The sequence below is a fragment of the Nomascus leucogenys genome, chromosome 13 (assembly GCF_006542625.1).
Source record: "Nomascus leucogenys isolate Asia chromosome 13, Asia_NLE_v1, whole genome shotgun sequence".
Lineage (NCBI taxonomy): Eukaryota > Metazoa > Chordata > Mammalia > Primates > Hylobatidae > Nomascus > Nomascus leucogenys.
The window spans coordinates 87,724,005-87,741,844 of NC_044393.1; the positions used below are offsets into that span (position 1 = coordinate 87,724,005).

The 17,840-nt window shown below is 47.2% G+C and overlaps 1 protein-coding gene across 2 annotated transcripts in view; it reads right to left on the minus strand.

Moving 5' to 3' along the window:
• ATP6V0A4 (ATPase H+ transporting V0 subunit a4) overlaps positions 1–17,840 on the minus strand; it is a 92,306-nt gene that overhangs the window by 5,706 nt on the left and 68,760 nt on the right. For both annotated transcript variants that reach the window (XM_003261397.3, XM_003261398.2), the window contains exons 17-19: positions 15,240–15,341; positions 9,125–9,253; positions 3,572–3,689 (exon numbers count right to left, since the gene is read on the minus strand). In XM_003261397.3, coding sequence (XP_003261445.1) covers positions 3,572–3,689; positions 9,125–9,253; positions 15,240–15,341 — 349 coding nt within the window. The remainder of the gene's footprint in view (positions 1–3,571; positions 3,690–9,124; positions 9,254–15,239; positions 15,342–17,840) is intronic.

Genomic DNA, 17,840 nt, shown 5'->3' on the forward strand with positions numbered 1-17,840 from the left:
ATGCTGGTCTTCAGCTCCAACCTCAGCAGTAGTTTGAAGGACTTGGGTCATACCAGGGACGAGTCTAAATAAGACAGGAGGAATTTTGGCCTGAGGACACCCCAATACATAGTGCCAAACTCTGGCCCAGGGACCTGAGATTTAGAGGGTAAGTTGTTATTGCAACAGAGTTTAGCCTGGCCTGACCGGTACAAGAGGCTAACTACTAGGACCACTGATGAAAGCTCCGGCACACAAAGGTTAAATTTCTTGTGTAAGTTACTCAGCCAAAAGTGGTAGAAAAGGAACCAGAATTTAAGTCAGTGTTTTAATTTTTTTCCCCATTCTTCAACATTACCTCTTTAAGCAATTGTGTTAGTATGGACTGGAAGCCATGTCTAGCAGGGACTTCTAGAATGACCCAGTGGGTGAACCACGCCAGGCAGCCATGAACCATATGGGTTTTTGGGAATCAAATGACCCCCTCAGTGTGTGCATGGGCTGGCCAGAGGACACCCCGACACGTAGGGCCAAGAATACCAAAACTCCTCCACCTGTCTTATCTAGACTCAGCCCTATTATGACTCAAGTCCTCCAACTACTGCCGGGGTTAGAGCTGAAGACCAACATTACCACCACTGACTGCACGAAGTGCTGAGATCCACTCTAAGGAACAAGTGGGTGACAGTCCTGGTATAGCCACTTCACATGAATGCACAGCAGTGCACAGGAGTAAAGACATGTGGCTGGCTGCAGTGGCTCACTCCTGTAATTCCAGCATTTTGGGAGGCCAAGGTGGGCAGATCACGAGGTCAAGAGATCGAGACCATTCTGGCCAACATGGTGAAACCCCATCTCTACTGAAAATACAAAAATTAAAAAAAATATATTAGCTGGGCGTGGTGGTGCGCACCTGTAGTCCCAGCTACTTGGGAGGCTGAGGCAGAAGAATTGCTTGAACCAGTGAGCCGAGATCACGCCACTGCACTCCAGCCTGGTGACAGAGCGAGACTCTGTCTCAAAAAAAAAAAAAAAAAAAAAGACATGCTTGTGGCTGTCTGTGCTGCAGGCACTTGCAGGGCTGAGTGTGTGCATCTGAGCGTTCGTGTGCACGTGAAAGTGTGTGTATGTGAGTTTGTGCACAGAAACGAACACAGCTGAGCTGTGAAGATCACACGAATGCTGAGCACTGGAGTTTCTCCTGTAAATGAATAATCACACACTTTTACTGCTTTCTTTTCTATCCATTCAGCACACACCTTGGCCTGGCTTCTCTGTTCTAGGCATTATGCTCAGCGCCAGGAATGCTAAGATAAAAGTCAGGGTCTTTGCTCTCAAGGAGCTCACAGTCCAGTAGGGAGACAGGCTAATCAAGACAATTATAATTGAAGCGAGGTTAAGAGCATGCCCCAGAACCACAGGAAGGCATCTTCCAGACTGGGGGACTAGGAAGGAAGATTTCCAGCTGAGTTATGAAGGAGGAATTAAGTATTAGATAGGGAGAGAGTTAAAGAAGGGACTATTTCAGGCAAGGGGGCTGCAGGGGCAAACACACAGTGGGGCCCAGGGAGTACTGCATCTTCAGGAGATAGTTCTTCAGGCCAGGCACAGTGGCTCACACCTGTAATCCCAGCACTTTGGGAGGCCAAGGCAGGAGGACTGTTTGAGCCCAGAAGTTCAAGACAAGCCTGGGCAACATGGCAAAACCCTGTCTCTACCAAAGAAAAAAAAAAAAAAGTTCGTCAAGTGTAGTAGTGTGTGCCTATAGTCCCTGCTACTTGGGAGGCCAAGGCAGGAGAATTGCTTGAGCCCAAGAGTTTGAGGCTAGCCTAGGCAACAAGGCAAAACCCTGTCTCTACCCAAAAAAAAAAAAATTGGCCCAGGCATGGTGGCATGCACCTGTGGTCCCAGCTACTTGGGAAGCTGAGGCGGTAGAATGACATGAGCCTGGGAGTTCGAGGCCATGATAGCACCACTGCACTCCAGCCTGGGCAACAGAGGGAGACCCTGTCTCCGGAAAAAAAAAAAAAAAAAAAAAAGCGCTCCTCAGGGCCACTGCATATGAAATGGATGGGTCTGGAGCGCTGGTGGGGCACTAAGGAAAACTGACAAGAAACAAGACTGGAGAAGGACCCAGAGATCAAGACGGGGCTTACAAAGTGAATTGGTGAGTCAGGATTCCTGACGTTAGACAACCCCGGGGCTCGGATCTTTATCAAAATTGTATTTCCAATGCCTAAAATCCCAGGACTTTAGGAGGCTGAGGCAAGAGGATCCCTTGAGGCCAGGAGTGTGAGATCAGCCTGGGCAACATAGTGAGACCTTGTCTCTTTTAGATAGATAGATAGATAGATAGATAGATAGATAGATAGATAGATAGATAGATAGATAGATAAGATAGACAGACAGACAGACAGATAGATGATTGATAGATACATAGATAGAATTGTATTTCTGGGCCTGGCCCGACTGATCCTGGACTGCTGTGAATTCACAAAGGTAGTGAGCACTTCCTGACGGTCAGCTCAGCAGGCAGCCAAATGACTCCCAGCAATGCTCATAATCAAGGCAGGCCTTCTCTTAAAGGTCAGCATCTTGCAGAAGGGCATGGTAGCCTGAAAAAATATGTTCCCCCATCCCCAAAGATGTCCACATCCTAATCCTAATAACCTGTCAACATACTATATTACATGGCAACGGTGGCTTTGCAGATGAGATTAAGCTAAGAATCCTGAGAGAGGGGCATTATCCCGGATTATCTGGATATGCCCAATGTCATCACTAGAGTCTCTTTGTAAGAGGAAGGCAGAAGAGTCGCAGTCAAAGAAAAAGGAGATTTGATGCTGGAAGCAGAGGTTGAAGTGATGCAAAGAGGAGCCACAAGCCATGGAATGCAGGCAGCCTCAAGAAGCTGGAAAGGCCAGGAAACAAATTCTACCTGCAGCCTGCAGCAGGAGCACGGCTGCCCACGCCTTGATTTTAGGACTCTGGCTTCAAAAACTGGAAGACACCAAATTTGTGTTGTTGGGTTTTTTTTTTTTTTTTTTGAGATAGAGTCTCACTCTGTAACCCAGTGTGGAGTGCAGTGATGCGATCTTGGCTCACTGCAACCTCTGCCTTCTGGGTTCAAGCAATTCTCCTGCTTCAGTCTCCCGAGTAGCTGGAGTTACAGGCGCCTGCCACCATGCCCAGCTAATTTTTGTATTTTCAGTAGAGACGGGTTTCACCATGTTGGCCAGGCTGATCTTGAACTCCTGGGCTCAAGCAATTAGCCCAAACTCTGCCTCCCAAAGTTCTGTGATTACAGGTGTGAGCCACCGCGCCCGGCCAAATTCGTGTTGTTTTAAGCCATGAGCGTTTGTGACAATTTGTTACAGCAGCAGTAGCAGACTATTAATATAGAGGGTGACCATCCCAGCCACGTGCAGCCGGACCCACAGAAAAGGCACCTGTGCCTGGGAAAGAAGAGCCATTCTTTTGGCAAACATCCACAAATAGCTCAGAGAAGTCACCTTTACTTCCAAATACATTGCACCTATTTCCTGGGGTGTTGGGGAGAGCTGACTGTCCCCCTGATGGGCTGCTCACTCACGTGCATGAGCCAGGCTGAGGGCCCAGAGCCGCAGGTAGGAGGCTGTGTTTGAAATGCAGCCCAGGCAGTACTCGATAGTGTGGATGGCTTGGTGGACAAAGATGTCTCCAAAGTTGAACTGAAAGACAGAATTGTTTATTTTACTTCATTGAGAACTTTCTACACAAAAGTTATTACAAATGATGCAAAGATGAATAAGACATGGGCTTTGCTGTTCACTTTCAGTCTAACTAGGGGAAAAGAAATAGTAATAGACTTAGAGAAAGAATTATCAGCACAAAGTCGTATGTTATGTGTGTATTAACTTTCCCCAGCAATAGCTGAAAAAAAAGCTCAAAGACGACAACTGGGTGGTAAGGGGAAATGAGATTTGTGCTGTGCCAGGAAGGCTGGGTAGGGATGTGACTTGAAGGACAAGAAATTGTTCCTAAGGAGGAAAAGGATCCCTGGTTGGGAAAAAAACAGGTAGCTGGGAATATCACCAAGTCAAGTTGGAAAGAAAACAATTTGGCTGGAACTGGGAGCTTGTTTAGGTGAGGAATAGAAGACAGTGCTCCTGTGTGGAAGTTTCTAGAAAGGCAAGCTATGGGTAAAGTTGAAGAAACAACCTGGATTCAGTGAGAAGCCATAGAGGCAGGTTATTCTGGTAGCATCATAGTTTAGAGAAGAGACAGCCTTAAAGAAAAAAAAAGGACAATTTGGTTATGAGCTCAGTAACACAGGAAAGAAGTAAATAACAGAACGAAGACAGCCATGGCTCATTCTCCCCTCATGCTCTCTGATGTGACAGACGATTTTTTTGGGGGGGGGACAGGGTCTTGCTCTGTCACTCAGGCTGGAATGCAGTAGCACAATCACAGCTCACTGCAGCCTTGACCTCCCAGACTCAGGTGATCCTCCCATCTCAGCCTACCGAGTAGCTGGGACCACAGGCATGCATCACCATACCCAGCTAATTTTTGTATTTTTTGTAGAGATGGGGTTTCACCATGTTGCCCAGGCTGGTCTGGAACTCCTAGCCTCAAGCAATCTGCCCGCCTCAGCCTCCCAAAGTGCTCGGATTATAGGCGTGAGCCACTGTGCCTGGCCATGGGGGACAATTTGACTGGTGCTGTACATGCCCTCAAGGTGCTCACAGCCTAGTCAGGAGAATATGTAGAAGGGTTCCCATGCCACACTCTGGGAAGCGCAATGACCAGGGCATGCAGTGGTACCGTGGGAACACAGAGAAGTCCCCTTACCCACTCAGGGTCAGGGCAGCCAGGACTCTGAGGCTCCTAAGCCCAAGTAGCTGGAAGAATGACATTGACAGAGGAGGTGGGCAGTTGGCTCTCCACATGCTGAGTTTCAGATGGCAGTGGGCCTTATCAGTAGACACTCTGCACATGGGAGCTCAGGTAGAATTACGGGGGCCCCGAAGAAAAGTCCAGGCTGGAAATGGACTCCTGAGACTGCATCTGCAGGAGGATGGAGGAGATCAACAAGGGAAAGATCAAGGAAAGAGGAGATCACACCTGTAATCCCAGCACTTCGGGAGGCCAAGGCAGGCAGATCACAAGGTCAAGAGATCGAGACCATCCTGGTGAACATGGTGAAACCCCCATCTCTACTAAAAATAAAAAAATTAACTGGGTGCGGTGGCGTGCACCTGTAATCCCAGTACTCAGGAGGCTGAGGCAGGAGAATCACTTAAACCCGTTAGGTGGAGTTGCAGTGAGCCACTGCACTCCAGCCTGGCAACAGAGTGAGACTCTGTCTAAAAAAAAGAAAAAGAAAAAGAAAAGAAAGAGGAGCTCCCAGCCTTGGGAAACATCTTCATTCAGAGATAACAAAACAAGGCCGGGCACGGTGGCTCACACCTGTAATCCCAGCACTTTGGGAGGCCGAGGCAGGTGGGTCACTTGAAGTCAGGAGTTTGAGACCAGCCTGGCCAACATGGTGAGACCCTACCTCTACTAAAAACACAAAAATTAGACAGGTGTGGTGGCGCATGCCTGTAGTCCCAGCTACTTGGGAGGCTGAGGCAGGAGAATTGCTTGAACCCAGGAGGCGGAGGTTGCAGTGAGCTGAGATCGTGCCACTGCACTCCAGCCTGGGTGACACAGTGAGACTCTGTCTCGGAAAAAAAAAAAAAAATGAGAGAGAGATGAGATAACAAAACAACAAACTGATGAGGAAAAGAAAAGATCAAAGAAGCTAGAGCAGTCACGCTGCAGTCACGGATGTCTGCGGAGGGAGATGTCCAGGAAGGAATGGGGAAGGTGCAGTCAGCGATGTCTGCGGAGGGAGACGTCCAGGAAGGAATGGGGGAGGTGCAGTCACGGCTGTCTGCGGAGGGAGACGTCCAGGAAGGAAGGGGGAGGTGCAGTCACGGCTGTCTGCGGAGGGAGATATCCAGGAAGGAAAGGCGGCGCAGTCACTGATGTCAGAGGTTATGGGGACAAGATAAAAATGAGAACCTCAATTTAGCAATGAAAGCAGCTGTGAGGAACTGAAGGGACAGGGATGGGCAGAAATGGAGTGAGCAGTTAGAGAGAGTCAAGATAAAGAAGAACTGCATAAGAAAGAATTCATCTTGGCCAGGTGTGGTGGCTCATGCCTATAATCCCAGCACTTTGGAAGGCCGAGGCAGTAGGATCACTTGAGCCCAGGAGTTCAGAACCAACCCGAGCAACAAAGTGAGACCCCATCTCTACCAAAAATTCAAAAAATTAGCCAGGCATGGTGGCATGCACCTGCGGTCCCAGCTACTCGGGAGGCTGAGGCAGGAGGACCGCTTGGGCTCAGGAGGTCAAGGCTGCTGTGAGCCATGAGTGTGCCACTGCATGCCAGCCTCAGCAATAGAACAAGACCCTATCTCAAAATAGTAATTAAAATAATCATAATTAACCTTACTGAACAGGACTGGCTTTGTCTTGGCTCCTGGGAGGTAACCTCTAAACCACTGGCATTTCCCATGTAAAAGGGTCTTTCTTATTCATGCTGGGCCCCTGGGACCACACCTGATCGTTTATGCTAATGCAGTGGTTCAAGTTGGGCACCTCATAGTTGAAGCGGGGTCTGGCCACACCAGAAAGACCAACCACATGCTTAGAGAGTTGGGACTGATCTGCAAGGTGGGAGAGAGGTGGGGACTCAGTGCAGCAACTGCTGGGGCTACATCCACCAATCAGTCATCACTCAATCAATCAGTCAATCCTGCCTGCATGAGGAAACTCCAGTGAAACTTTGGACACTGAAGCTCAGGTGACCGGCCTGGGCTGGCGATTCTCTGCACATCTTGCCACACATCAATGTGGGGACAGTAATGTGCCTCCAAGGACACAGCTCCTCATTTGGAACTCACTGTCCCAGATGCTGCCCTATCCTCTCTGCCTTTCTGATTTAAATTCTTTTGCTACAAAAGCTGTAAGTGGACAGGCACGGTGGCTCACGCCTGTAATCTCAGCACTTTGGGAGGCCGAGGTGGGCAGATCACCTGAGGTCAGGAGTTAAAGGCCAGCCTGGCCAACAGGGTGAAATCCCATCTCTACAAAAATACATACAAAAAAGTTAGCCGGGCATGGTGGTGGATGCCTGTAATCCCAGCTACTCAGGAGGCTGAGGCGGGAGAATTGCTTGAACCTGGGAGGCAAAGGTTGCAGTGAGCTGAGATCGCACCATTGCACTCCAGCCTGGGCAATAGGGCAAGACTCCGTCTCAAAAAAAAAAAAAAGCAAAGCTGTCAGCATAGCACTTTCTGGAGTTCTGTGAGTCATTTTGGCCCCAAAGGAACCTAAGGGGTCCTGCGAATGTATAGTCAGCTGGCCTGAAGTGAGGGTGGCCCTAGGAACCCCCAAACTTGTGGCTGGGATCAGTCTTGGGCAGATGTGACAGTCAAGGACTGTACCCTTAACCTTGAGTTTGGCTAACCCTGGTGAGGGGAGAAGCAAGCAAGGAACTTGAAAGAGAAACAGGGGGAGGCACACATTTGCCTGGAGACGGGAGACCCATGCATGATTAGACCTGGGGGAAGGAGGTCCATGAATGGAGACTAAAGTTGCCCAAGCAAGGGCAGCCTGTTCATGTTGGAGGTGGCAGGTGGAAATTGTCTGGATATAGATTGAGGGCAGGAGAAGAGATGAGGGAGGTTGCCCTGGACAGGCCAGGACTTGAGGAGTCAGAACATGCGTGGGTTGGCTTCTAAAACATTCCAGCAGGTCTGACAGACTTGGTAATGCCAACAGCCACTAGTGTGGATCACTCTGTACCTGGAATTTTCTTGGAAAGAATTTTCACAATTGAGATTTTTCATTAATTCTAATTAATCAAGATAATTTTTTTTGTTTGTTTCAGACAGAGTCTTGCTCTGTTGCCCAGGCTGGAGTACAGTGGCACGATCTCAGCTCACTGCAACCTCTGCCTACCAGGTTCAAGTGATTCTCCTGCCTCAGCCTCCCCAGAAGCTGGGATTACAGGTGCCCACCACCATGCCTGGCTAATTTTTGTATTTTTAGTAGAGACAGGGTTTCACCATGTTGACCAGGCTGGTGTTGAACTCCTAACCTCAAGTGATCCGCCCGCCTTGGCCTCCCAAAGTGCTGGGATTACAGGTATGAGCCACCGCACATGGCTATCAAGAGAAAACTTTTAAAATAAGCAATTAACACCACAAATGGAGCCATTTATAGCATCTGTGGCCCTCATGGAAACCCAGTTCCCACTCCCAAATTAGAACAGAGCTCTGGTTAAAGCCTCCAGCCTGGGATTCACAAATGTGGCTGACTTCAGTCAACACATGGAACAGACAGCTGCTTTCATCTGGGAGGATGTGGCACGGGCTCCTGAGGGGCAGTGGCTGTCCTTGCACAGGCAGGGGCAGGGAGGGATAAGGGAACAAAACAATTTATGAATTCACATGAGAGGCAGATAACATTATAAAGAGATCATAGGGGGCCAGGCACAGTGGCTCACACCTGTAATCCCAGCACTTTGGGAGGCTGAGGCAGGCAGATCACCTGAGGTCAGGAGTTCAAGATCAGCCTGGCCAACATGGTGAAGCCCCATCTCTACTAAAAACACAAAAATTAAGTGGGTGCAGTGGCGGGTGCCTGTAATCCCAGCTATGAGGAAGGCTGAGGCGGGGGAATCACTTGAGCCTGGGAGGCGGAGGTTGCAGTGAGCCGAAATTGGCTCACTCCAGCCTGGGCAACAGAGTGAGACTCTATCTCAAAAACAAACAAAAAAGAGAGATTATAGGGGCATGGTGCTGAGCCAAGGAGGCCTCAGTGACACACAGGACCTTCTATGTCACTAGATCTGCGGCTGATATTCACCTGACACATACAGATGCAGCAGTACTTGGACTAGAAGTATTAAAATGTGCCCAGATTGGTTGCTAAATAGCTGTTCTGATCCTCTTAGACTAGCTAGTAGGTCCCCTTCCCAGGACTCAGCAGTGACAGGGCTACTGCCCCATGGGGCCCTCCAGACCCACCCAGCTCTACTGCCTATGTCCATTCTAGAATCTGTATAAACTGGGGAGTCTTCCTAAGGGGCTCTTGTCCCAGATACCTCTTCTCCATGATCATCCAGAGCCCCATGGGTATCTGCAGAAGTCCTCTGGCCAGAACCGCTGGAAGGGCTGGAGCTGTGACCTTCAATGTTCTCAGTGGCATCTTCTTGGATCCTGGACGCCTGCAGCTGACAACAAGCAGGGACATGAGGAATGCACTCAACTCACCCTGAGCATTCTAACACATATAAATATAAATAAAGGCTCTCCTCAAATACTACCTATGTACCAGACACTGTTCTAAACACTACACTATCTCATTAAGCCCTCACAACAACCATTTTATATCAGCACAATTATCACCCTATTTTCTAGAGAAGTAAGCTGCAGCACAGAAACGTTAAGAAATGTGCCCGGGAGGCGGAGCTTGCAGTGAGCCAAGATTGTGCCACTGCACTCCAGCATGGGGGACAGAGTGAGACTCTGTCTCAAAAAAAAAAGAAAGAAAGAAAGAAAGATATGTGCCCAAGCCATACAGCTGGCAAGGCTGGTAAGTGGCAGAGCCATAATTCAAACCCAGCTGTCTGACTCCAGTGCGTGTGCTTTTTCTCCACGATGCTCCAGAATGTGCCAAATTATAGTCTTGATAGCAAAGCAATGCAAGTACAAAAGTGCCTTTCCATTGTTAAAAGAAATACACATGGTCATAAATCATCAGTCGTACCTTCCATGTAACCTTCTGAAATTAACTATAAAAATAGCTTAGGAAAAATTCAAGGAAAAAAAAATCTAGGCATAGTCACCATTCAACTTGGTCTGGTTTTACCCCTAAGTGTGAATGGTATATTTCTTTCAAGTCACCATGAAGCTTAATGTCCCATGTCCAAAGTTTTTCTAGAATAATTTCATGGGAGGGGTATTGTAAATTAGGCATCAACGTGTCTGGACCCTTCTTTCTTTCTTTCTTTCTTTTTTGAGAAGGAATTTTGCTCCTTTGCCCATGCTGGAGTGAAGTGGTACAATCTCGGTTCACTGCAACCTCTGTCCCCCCAGTTCAAGAGATTCTCCAGCCTCAGCTCTCCTGAGTACCCAGGATTATAGGCACCCACCACCACGCCCAGCTAATTTTTGTATTTTTAATAGAGATGGGGTTTCGCCATGTTGGCCAGGCTGATCTTGAACTCCTGACCTCAGGCGATCCACCTGCCTTGGCCTCCCAAAGTGCTAGGATTACAGGCGTGAGCCACCGCACCTGGCCAGGGCCCTCCTTTCTTTAGCAGGTCTGCACTTAACATTTGCAGGGCTCTGGGCAACAGCAAAGATGGTAGTTTACATGCCAACATGCCGTATGTTGAAATATTTAAAAGTTATACATCAAGCCAACAAATTTCTAAATAAAATATGTTCCATGTTTGAGCCTAGGAGTTCAAGATCAGCATGGGCAACAAAGTGAGATCACATCTCTCAAAAAAAAAAAAAAAATTTAGCCTGGCTGAGGGAGCACCTGTCACAACTACATAGCAGGCTAGGGCAGGAGGATCTCTTGAGCCTGGGATGTTGAGGCTGAAGTGAGCAGTGTTTGCGCTCTGGCCTGGGTGACCAAGCAAGACTCTGCCTCAAAAAAAAAAAAAAAAAAAAAAGTGTGTGTGTAGGGGTTCTAGCTTAAAAAATAAATCTTTGTAAAAACTGGGAAGGCTGTGTTGAAATTCAGAATTCACGCCATGCCATGGCAGCATGGGAGCTGGCCCTGGACCAGGGAGCCCTCTTTTTTTCACCTCTGGCTTCATCCTATATCATGAGGGCCTTGTATGTGCACACAGACACCCTGACCCAAAATGTCTAAGTTCTACTCCCATTCCCTACAGACAGCTGCCCCTTGGCCACCCAGGGACTTGTGGTGTCCATGCCAGTGGCCTGGCCTGCCCTCTGGAGACTGAGGAACAAGGCCTCTGTAGGACCCAGAAGTGGGCTCAGGTCCATCTAGACAAGAGTCCAGGGTGCCAGGTGCCAAGAACCAGCTTCTAGGTTAGCCTTTCCCCAAGACCTTGTGGTTCTTTATCCCATGGGGAGGGATGTGGCTCAAGTTAACTTTATATTTGTCATCTCGAAATCCTATTTTCTCTCTCCTTCAACTTACAGAAGAAAATATCAAAGGAGAGATATATTATGGTTTCTCCATTTCCAACCCTAAACTCTACCCTTTTCTGCTCATTATTCTTGAATTAGTTAAAATGAACATTAATAATTTTGTAGAAGTGTGATATTGGACTTGTGAATCCTAGTGACTATCTTCCTTCCAGATACTTACTTGCAGTCCTCTTACTAAAATCTCACAATACTTAAGCTGGGTGGCGTATGAAATAAAACGTACAGCAATCATTGTAAATTAGCTACTGGCAACTTTCTAAAAACACATGTGGCTGGGCACAGTACTCACATTTACATTCCCAGCACTTTGGGAGGCAAAGGCAGGAGGATCACTTGATCTCAGGAGTTCAAGACCAGCCTGGGCAGCATAGCAAGACCTCATCTCTACCAAAAAAATTAAAAAATAGCTGGGCATTGTGGTGCAGGCCTGCAGTCCCAGCTACTCAGGAGGCTGAGGTGGGAGGATTGCTTGAGCCCAGGAGGTGAGTCAGCTATGATCCCACCACTACACTCCAATCTGGGCAATAGAGCAAGACCCTATTTAAAAATACATACATAAAATAAATAAAAATTCATGTGCCAAAAGATATATACAAGGATGTTTATAGTATCACCATTTGTAATTACTAACACTGCAATGTTGGATGAGAGAAGACAGATCCCAAAGAAGACATTCTGGATGATTTCATTTAAATACAGTTCAAGAAGAGGCAAAATGAACTGACAGTCCTGGAGGTCAGCACACAATGTTTGCTCTTGGGGTAAGAGTGACAGGAAGAAGGCACAAAAAACCTTTTTTTTTTTTTTTGAGACGGAGTCTCACTCTTGTCACCCAAGCTGGAGTGCAATGGCGGCGATCCCAGCCCACTGCCATCTCCACCTCTCAGGTTCAAGCGATTCTCCTGCTTCAGCCTTCCGAGTAGCTGGGATTATAAGGCACCCACCACCACACCGGCTAATTTTTGTATTTTTAGTAGAGGCGGGGTTTCACCATGTTGGCCAGGCTGGTCTTGAACTCCTGACCTCAGGCAAGCCACCTGCCTCAGCCTCCCAGAGTGCTGGGATTACAGGCATGAGCCACTGTGCCCCGTCAGGACTCTCAGGTTCTAAGGATGACCAGTTTCTCGATTTGAGTGCTGGTGACATGAACGCGTTCATGCTGTGATACTTCATGGATTGGTGCCTCGTTATTCATGCACTTGTCTGTATGTTACATGTTTCAATAACATTTACCATAAAAAACGCACATGTTGAGATGAAGTTTTTTTTTTTTTTTTTTTTTTTTGAGACAGTCTCATTCTGTCGCTCGGGCTGGAGTGCAGTGGCGCAATCTTGGCTCGCTGCAAGCTCCGTCTCCTGGGCTCACGCCATTCTCCTGCCTCAGCCTCCCGAGTAGCTGGGACTACAGGCGCCCACCACCACGCCCGGCTAATTTTTTGTATTTTTAGTAGAGACAGGGTTTCACCGTGTTAGCCAGGATGGTCTCGATCTCCTGACCTTGTGATTCATCCGCCTCGGCCTCCCAAAGTGCTGAGATTACAGGCATGAGCCACTGTGCCCGGCCGAAGATTTTAAATAGAAACACACAGTTATTTCACTGTGACCTGAAGTGGGAGTATGGGGGAACCTGGGTTCATAGCAGCAAGTCGGAAGGGGAAACAGAACGTGGGGGGCCTGGTGGCTGGCTACAAGGGCTCTCAGAAGGAGATGTGTACTCACTGGCTACCCACGGGGCATGTCACCAAGGCTATGCCACAGGCGGTCCTCTAGTGGAGGGGTTCCCAGGCCACATTCTGCAGGGACCCAGGTTGTAGGAAAGGCTAATAGACAGGACCCCTGTTCATATCACCTGAAGTCCGTCAGAACAAATTGTTTATGTATTAGGTCTGTAGGATTTCATGAAGGAGAGGTGGAGAAGGGGCAAATAATGCCATTATAGGACCATCTCTTGAATGGAGGTGGTAATGTTTCCAACACGAAAAGGACCCTAAGCAGCCGCCTGAGGAAACAATCGACAGCCGTGCATCCCAAGGACCAAGGGAACAGGTCTCCACGCCGTCTTCAGGAGCTCCCGTTACCAGTCAGTTTCAGAGCTATCATCCATGAAGGCAGACTAGGAAAACCCTCTCTCCCTCCTTCCCTCTGTTTAAGTCATCTGGTGGCACAAAGGAGAAATCTACCACTTTGAGATCAGCAACTGTTTAAAGAGCTTATGTGGTACAAAGAGCAAGACAAGCTATTATTTTACAGTCCTGGAACTCAGGAGAGCCTGCAGTAACCTGGCTCTTGGCTTATGGACAGATTTAGTTCCTAGAAAAAAAAAATTACAATCACTTGAGGCCATGAGTTTGAGAGCAGCCTGGGCAGCATAATGAGATACCATCTCAAAAAAAAAAAAAAAAAAAAAAAGCTGAGCCAGGCAGGGGGGCATGCCTGTTTCTTGGGAGGCTGAGGTAGGAGGATGGCTTGAGCCCAGGATTCGGAGGCTGCAGTGAGCTATGATTGTGCCGGTGAATAGCCACTGCACTCTGGCCTCAGAGACAGAGAGAGACCTTGTCTCTAGAAAAAACAAAACAAAAAAAACTTGCATCTACTTCTCCAAACAGGTATTTGCCACCCTCTTTGAAATACCTGGTCACCTGTCTGGACAAGCACCCACCTCAACAACCCTCAACCACCTTGCTCTCCCACCAGTTAACCAAAGAATAACCAAGTCTTCCTTGCTTTCTCTTCCTCTTTATAAATACCTCATATAGATTACGTTTCAGCTAAGCTTTGGAACGAGTTCAGACTGGCATAAGGAGACAGTGGGAGGAGAGGCAGGTGACAGAGAAACAGAGTGTCACATAGGGACAAACTTCCTGAACTCAAGTCTCGTCATGTCTAGGTCCCTGACTCTGCTGCCTGTCCAGGTCAATATCCAACAAAGATTTTAGAAGAATAGAATTTAATCTGAACACATCTACAACCATTTAAAACATACACGGTCTCAGCACATTCCACTTAATCTTTTGCACTAATAGAGGAAAGCAGAGAACGACCATCTCAAATCGTTTGTGTGTCAGTGTTAGATGCTGATGTCCTCTGGAAGGTTAATCTTCCTAAATCCTATTTGGTTCAGGCTGATATTAAACTCTGCTTCACCCCCTGAGTACATCTGAGGCTCAGGGGCAGTTTAGACAAAAAGAGAAAGTGGGCTGAACCTGGTATTTGGCAATAGGGGAAAAATCACAAACAAACAAAAACTGACATAATCGAATTTGTTTACTCTTCTAATTCCCTGACACAATCTGTAACATAATAAAGTCTCACAACTTTAGAATATTAATGAAAAAAAGCTTTTAATATTTGTTTTAAAAGTAAAATTATAATAAAATATTATCTATAACTAATAAAACAACCGCATTCAGACCCTTCTAAATCATTAACTACCATGAGACTCAGCACACATACACCCTGAACAAAGTCTGCCAGACATAAGGTTTATTTTATTTATTTATTTTTTTGAGACGGTGTTTCGCCCTTTCACCCAGGCTAGAGTGAAGTAGTGTGATCTCGGCTCACTGCAATCTCCCCCACCACCCTGGGTTCAAGTGATTCTCCTGCCTCAGCCTCCCAAGTAGTTGGGATTATAGGTACCCACCACCATGCCTGGCTAATTTTGGTGTTTTTAGTAGAGATGGGGTTTCGCCATGTTAGCCAGGCTGGTCTCAAACTCCCGACCTCAGGTGATCCACCTGCCTCGGCCTCCCAAAGTGCTAGGATTACAGGTGTGGGCCACTGCGCCCAGCTAAGACATAAGGTTTAAACGTGTTTGCCCTTAATAGAGCGTCTTGCTGGAAATAAGACGGCCCAGTGGAAAAGTCTAGCTCCATAGAACGAAACATACTCAGAGCGGGTCAGTTCCTCAACAACATTCTTCCGGCCCTGGCAGCCCAGGACAATTCTCTCTAAACCCAAGATTTATCTTTCCAGAAACCCTCATTCCTATGCAAAGTAGGGTGAACTGAAACAAACAGCCCTTACCTGGGATTTCCGATGACTGGCTCTAAGAATAAACGGCTTAATCAGAAGCATCCACGGCACAGAGATCAAAGCCATAACCACAAAGAAACTTTGGACTTCTTGCTGCAAGACCAAAATGGCGAGATCTCGTCATTTTCACTGACAGAACAGCACACTTTGAGTGATGAAAATCACCACTATAGGCCACTTCACTAGCACTTTATTTTGAGAGATCTAAAGCATTTCAATGAATCCATTCACCTTCACATCTGGAATATTCCCCTTGCAGATAGAAAAATATCTGTCCAGTGTTTCCAAATGTTCGACATAGGGTAGACACTGGAAACTCTATGTATTCCTTATTCTGAGTAGCCCCTTGTACCATATGTAACCAATCTTTTAAACAAGAAGTATGCATGAAACATTATAAAGGCACCCCTTGTCTTCAACTCTGTCCCATGGGGGTCGTTTTCACCTGGGTCTGGATGAAAACTATGGCAGGCCTCATGACTTTACCAGTCACTCGGTGGTACTCAAAAGTCCTTGGGTCACTTTAAGTCACAGACATTATTCAACCGGTAATTTTATATTTTGAGTCCTAGATAATTATCTGAGCTCTCTTGCTCCTGTCTCTTAAAAAAGAAAAAAGAAGTTCCTCACCATCACTACCTGACTTTCATCCCTTCAATGTGGGCGAGTCACTCAACAGGCTCTGGGTTACCCACTTTGAACTCACTCTCGGTCTCTCTCGCCTTCCCTTTGGAGTGAGGCAGCTGCGGTCTTCAGGCCTCTGCTGAAACCCTGGAGGAGTCCCTGTTATATTCCTGCTCCAGATCACCTTTCACATCCTCACGCCCCTGCCTCCTTTCTTATACACACCCCAGTGACCAGTTTAGAGGAGTGACTCATAGCTGCTATGCTCAAAAGAACCAGCCAGCCTCAGAAGGCTCAGTCATGGCTGCTGAGAAGGATTGAGACCACGGTACTCAAAGGAAATAGAAAAACATTTCTTGAGCCTTCACATTTCTCCAAGCATTCTGACCAAGGTCGCAGTAAATGCCAGGAGACAATTTATTATCCCAATTGTAACAAGATTCACCCTGATAATAGAGGGAACACTTTATCTGTTCCATCTTCCATCCTCACTCCACTTTTTTTTTTTTTTGAGATGGACTCTCGCTCTGTTGCCTAGGCTGGAGTGCAGTGGTGCCACCTCGGCTCACTGCAACCTCTGCCTCCTGGGTTCAAGCGATTTGCCTGCCTCAGACTCCCAAGTAGCTGGGACAACCAGCACGTGCCACCACACCCGGCTAATTTTTTGTATTTTTAGTAGAGACGGGGTTTCACTGTGTTAACCAGGATGGTCTCGATCTCCTGACCTCGTGATCCACCCGCCTCGGCCTTCCAAAGTGCTGGGGTTACAGGCATGAGCCACCGCGCCTGGCCTCACCCTACTTTTAAATGTCCAAAAGAGGAAGGGAGACTATGTGAACCCAGGCTGAACTTATCCATCCTAGTATCTGCACACAATGCTGTCTCATGGCCCTTTGTCCATTTTTACGCAACAGGATTTCCCCCGATGACATACAAAGCAACAGGATGTGTGTGTGTGTGTGTGTGTGTGTGTAGCTATCCTTTGATATTCAAAGACAGCCAGGACAATGTTGGGAAGGGACTTTATTAACTTGTATTGCCTCTTCCAGCTGCATAACCCCAAAATGAGGTTATGAAAACTTCAAACTGTATCAAGACAATTAATCTTCACACTAGGGTGTGGGAAAACCAACCAACTCCAGATAATGCTTTTGAATGGAAAAAAGTTGGATAAGCCACGCACTCACTGTGCAATGCTCAGTGCTTATTCCAGACTAAGTGAGGACTTCAGTCTTAATGAAAGCAGTTAGCACACGAACTATTTTGGTCAATCTGAGTTCTCTGCCTTAAAACAGAAGAGTTATTTGGGAAATCCAAATAAATGTTTGTTTAGATCCAGCACTGAGTAAATGAACCTTCAAAATACATTCGGTTCATGTCAACATTCTGGGGATGGCTCATGGTTACCATCTATGATAACAAAATGGTGCCCAACGGTAATGCACCTGTTTCTGATTCTTATCTACACTCATTCCTTATGAAAACCCGATTACAAGACATTTTTTCTTCTTCTCCTTCTCCTTCTCCTTCTGCTTCTTCTTCTTCTTCTTTTTTTTGAGACAGAGTTTCACTCTTGTTGCCCAGGCTGGAAGGCAGTGGTGCGATCTTGGCTCACTGCAACCTCTGCCTACCAGGTTCAAGCAATTCTCCTGCCTCAGTCTCCTGAGTAGCTGGGATTATAGGCACCCGCCACTATGCCCAGCTAATTTTTTGTATTTTTAGTAGAGATGGTGTTTCACCATGTTGGGCAGACTGGTCTTGAACTCCTGACCTCAGGTGATCTGCCTGCCTTCGCCTCCCAAAGTGCTGGGATTACAGGTGTGAGCCACTATGCCCAGGCTTTTCTTTTTCTTATTGATGCTTGGGTAGGGAAAGAGAACACAACTAGGAATCGAACTCATAAGAAGGGGCGTGACTGTAGAAGCATGACATTAACTACAACATCTGATGGGCGCAATCACCAACAGA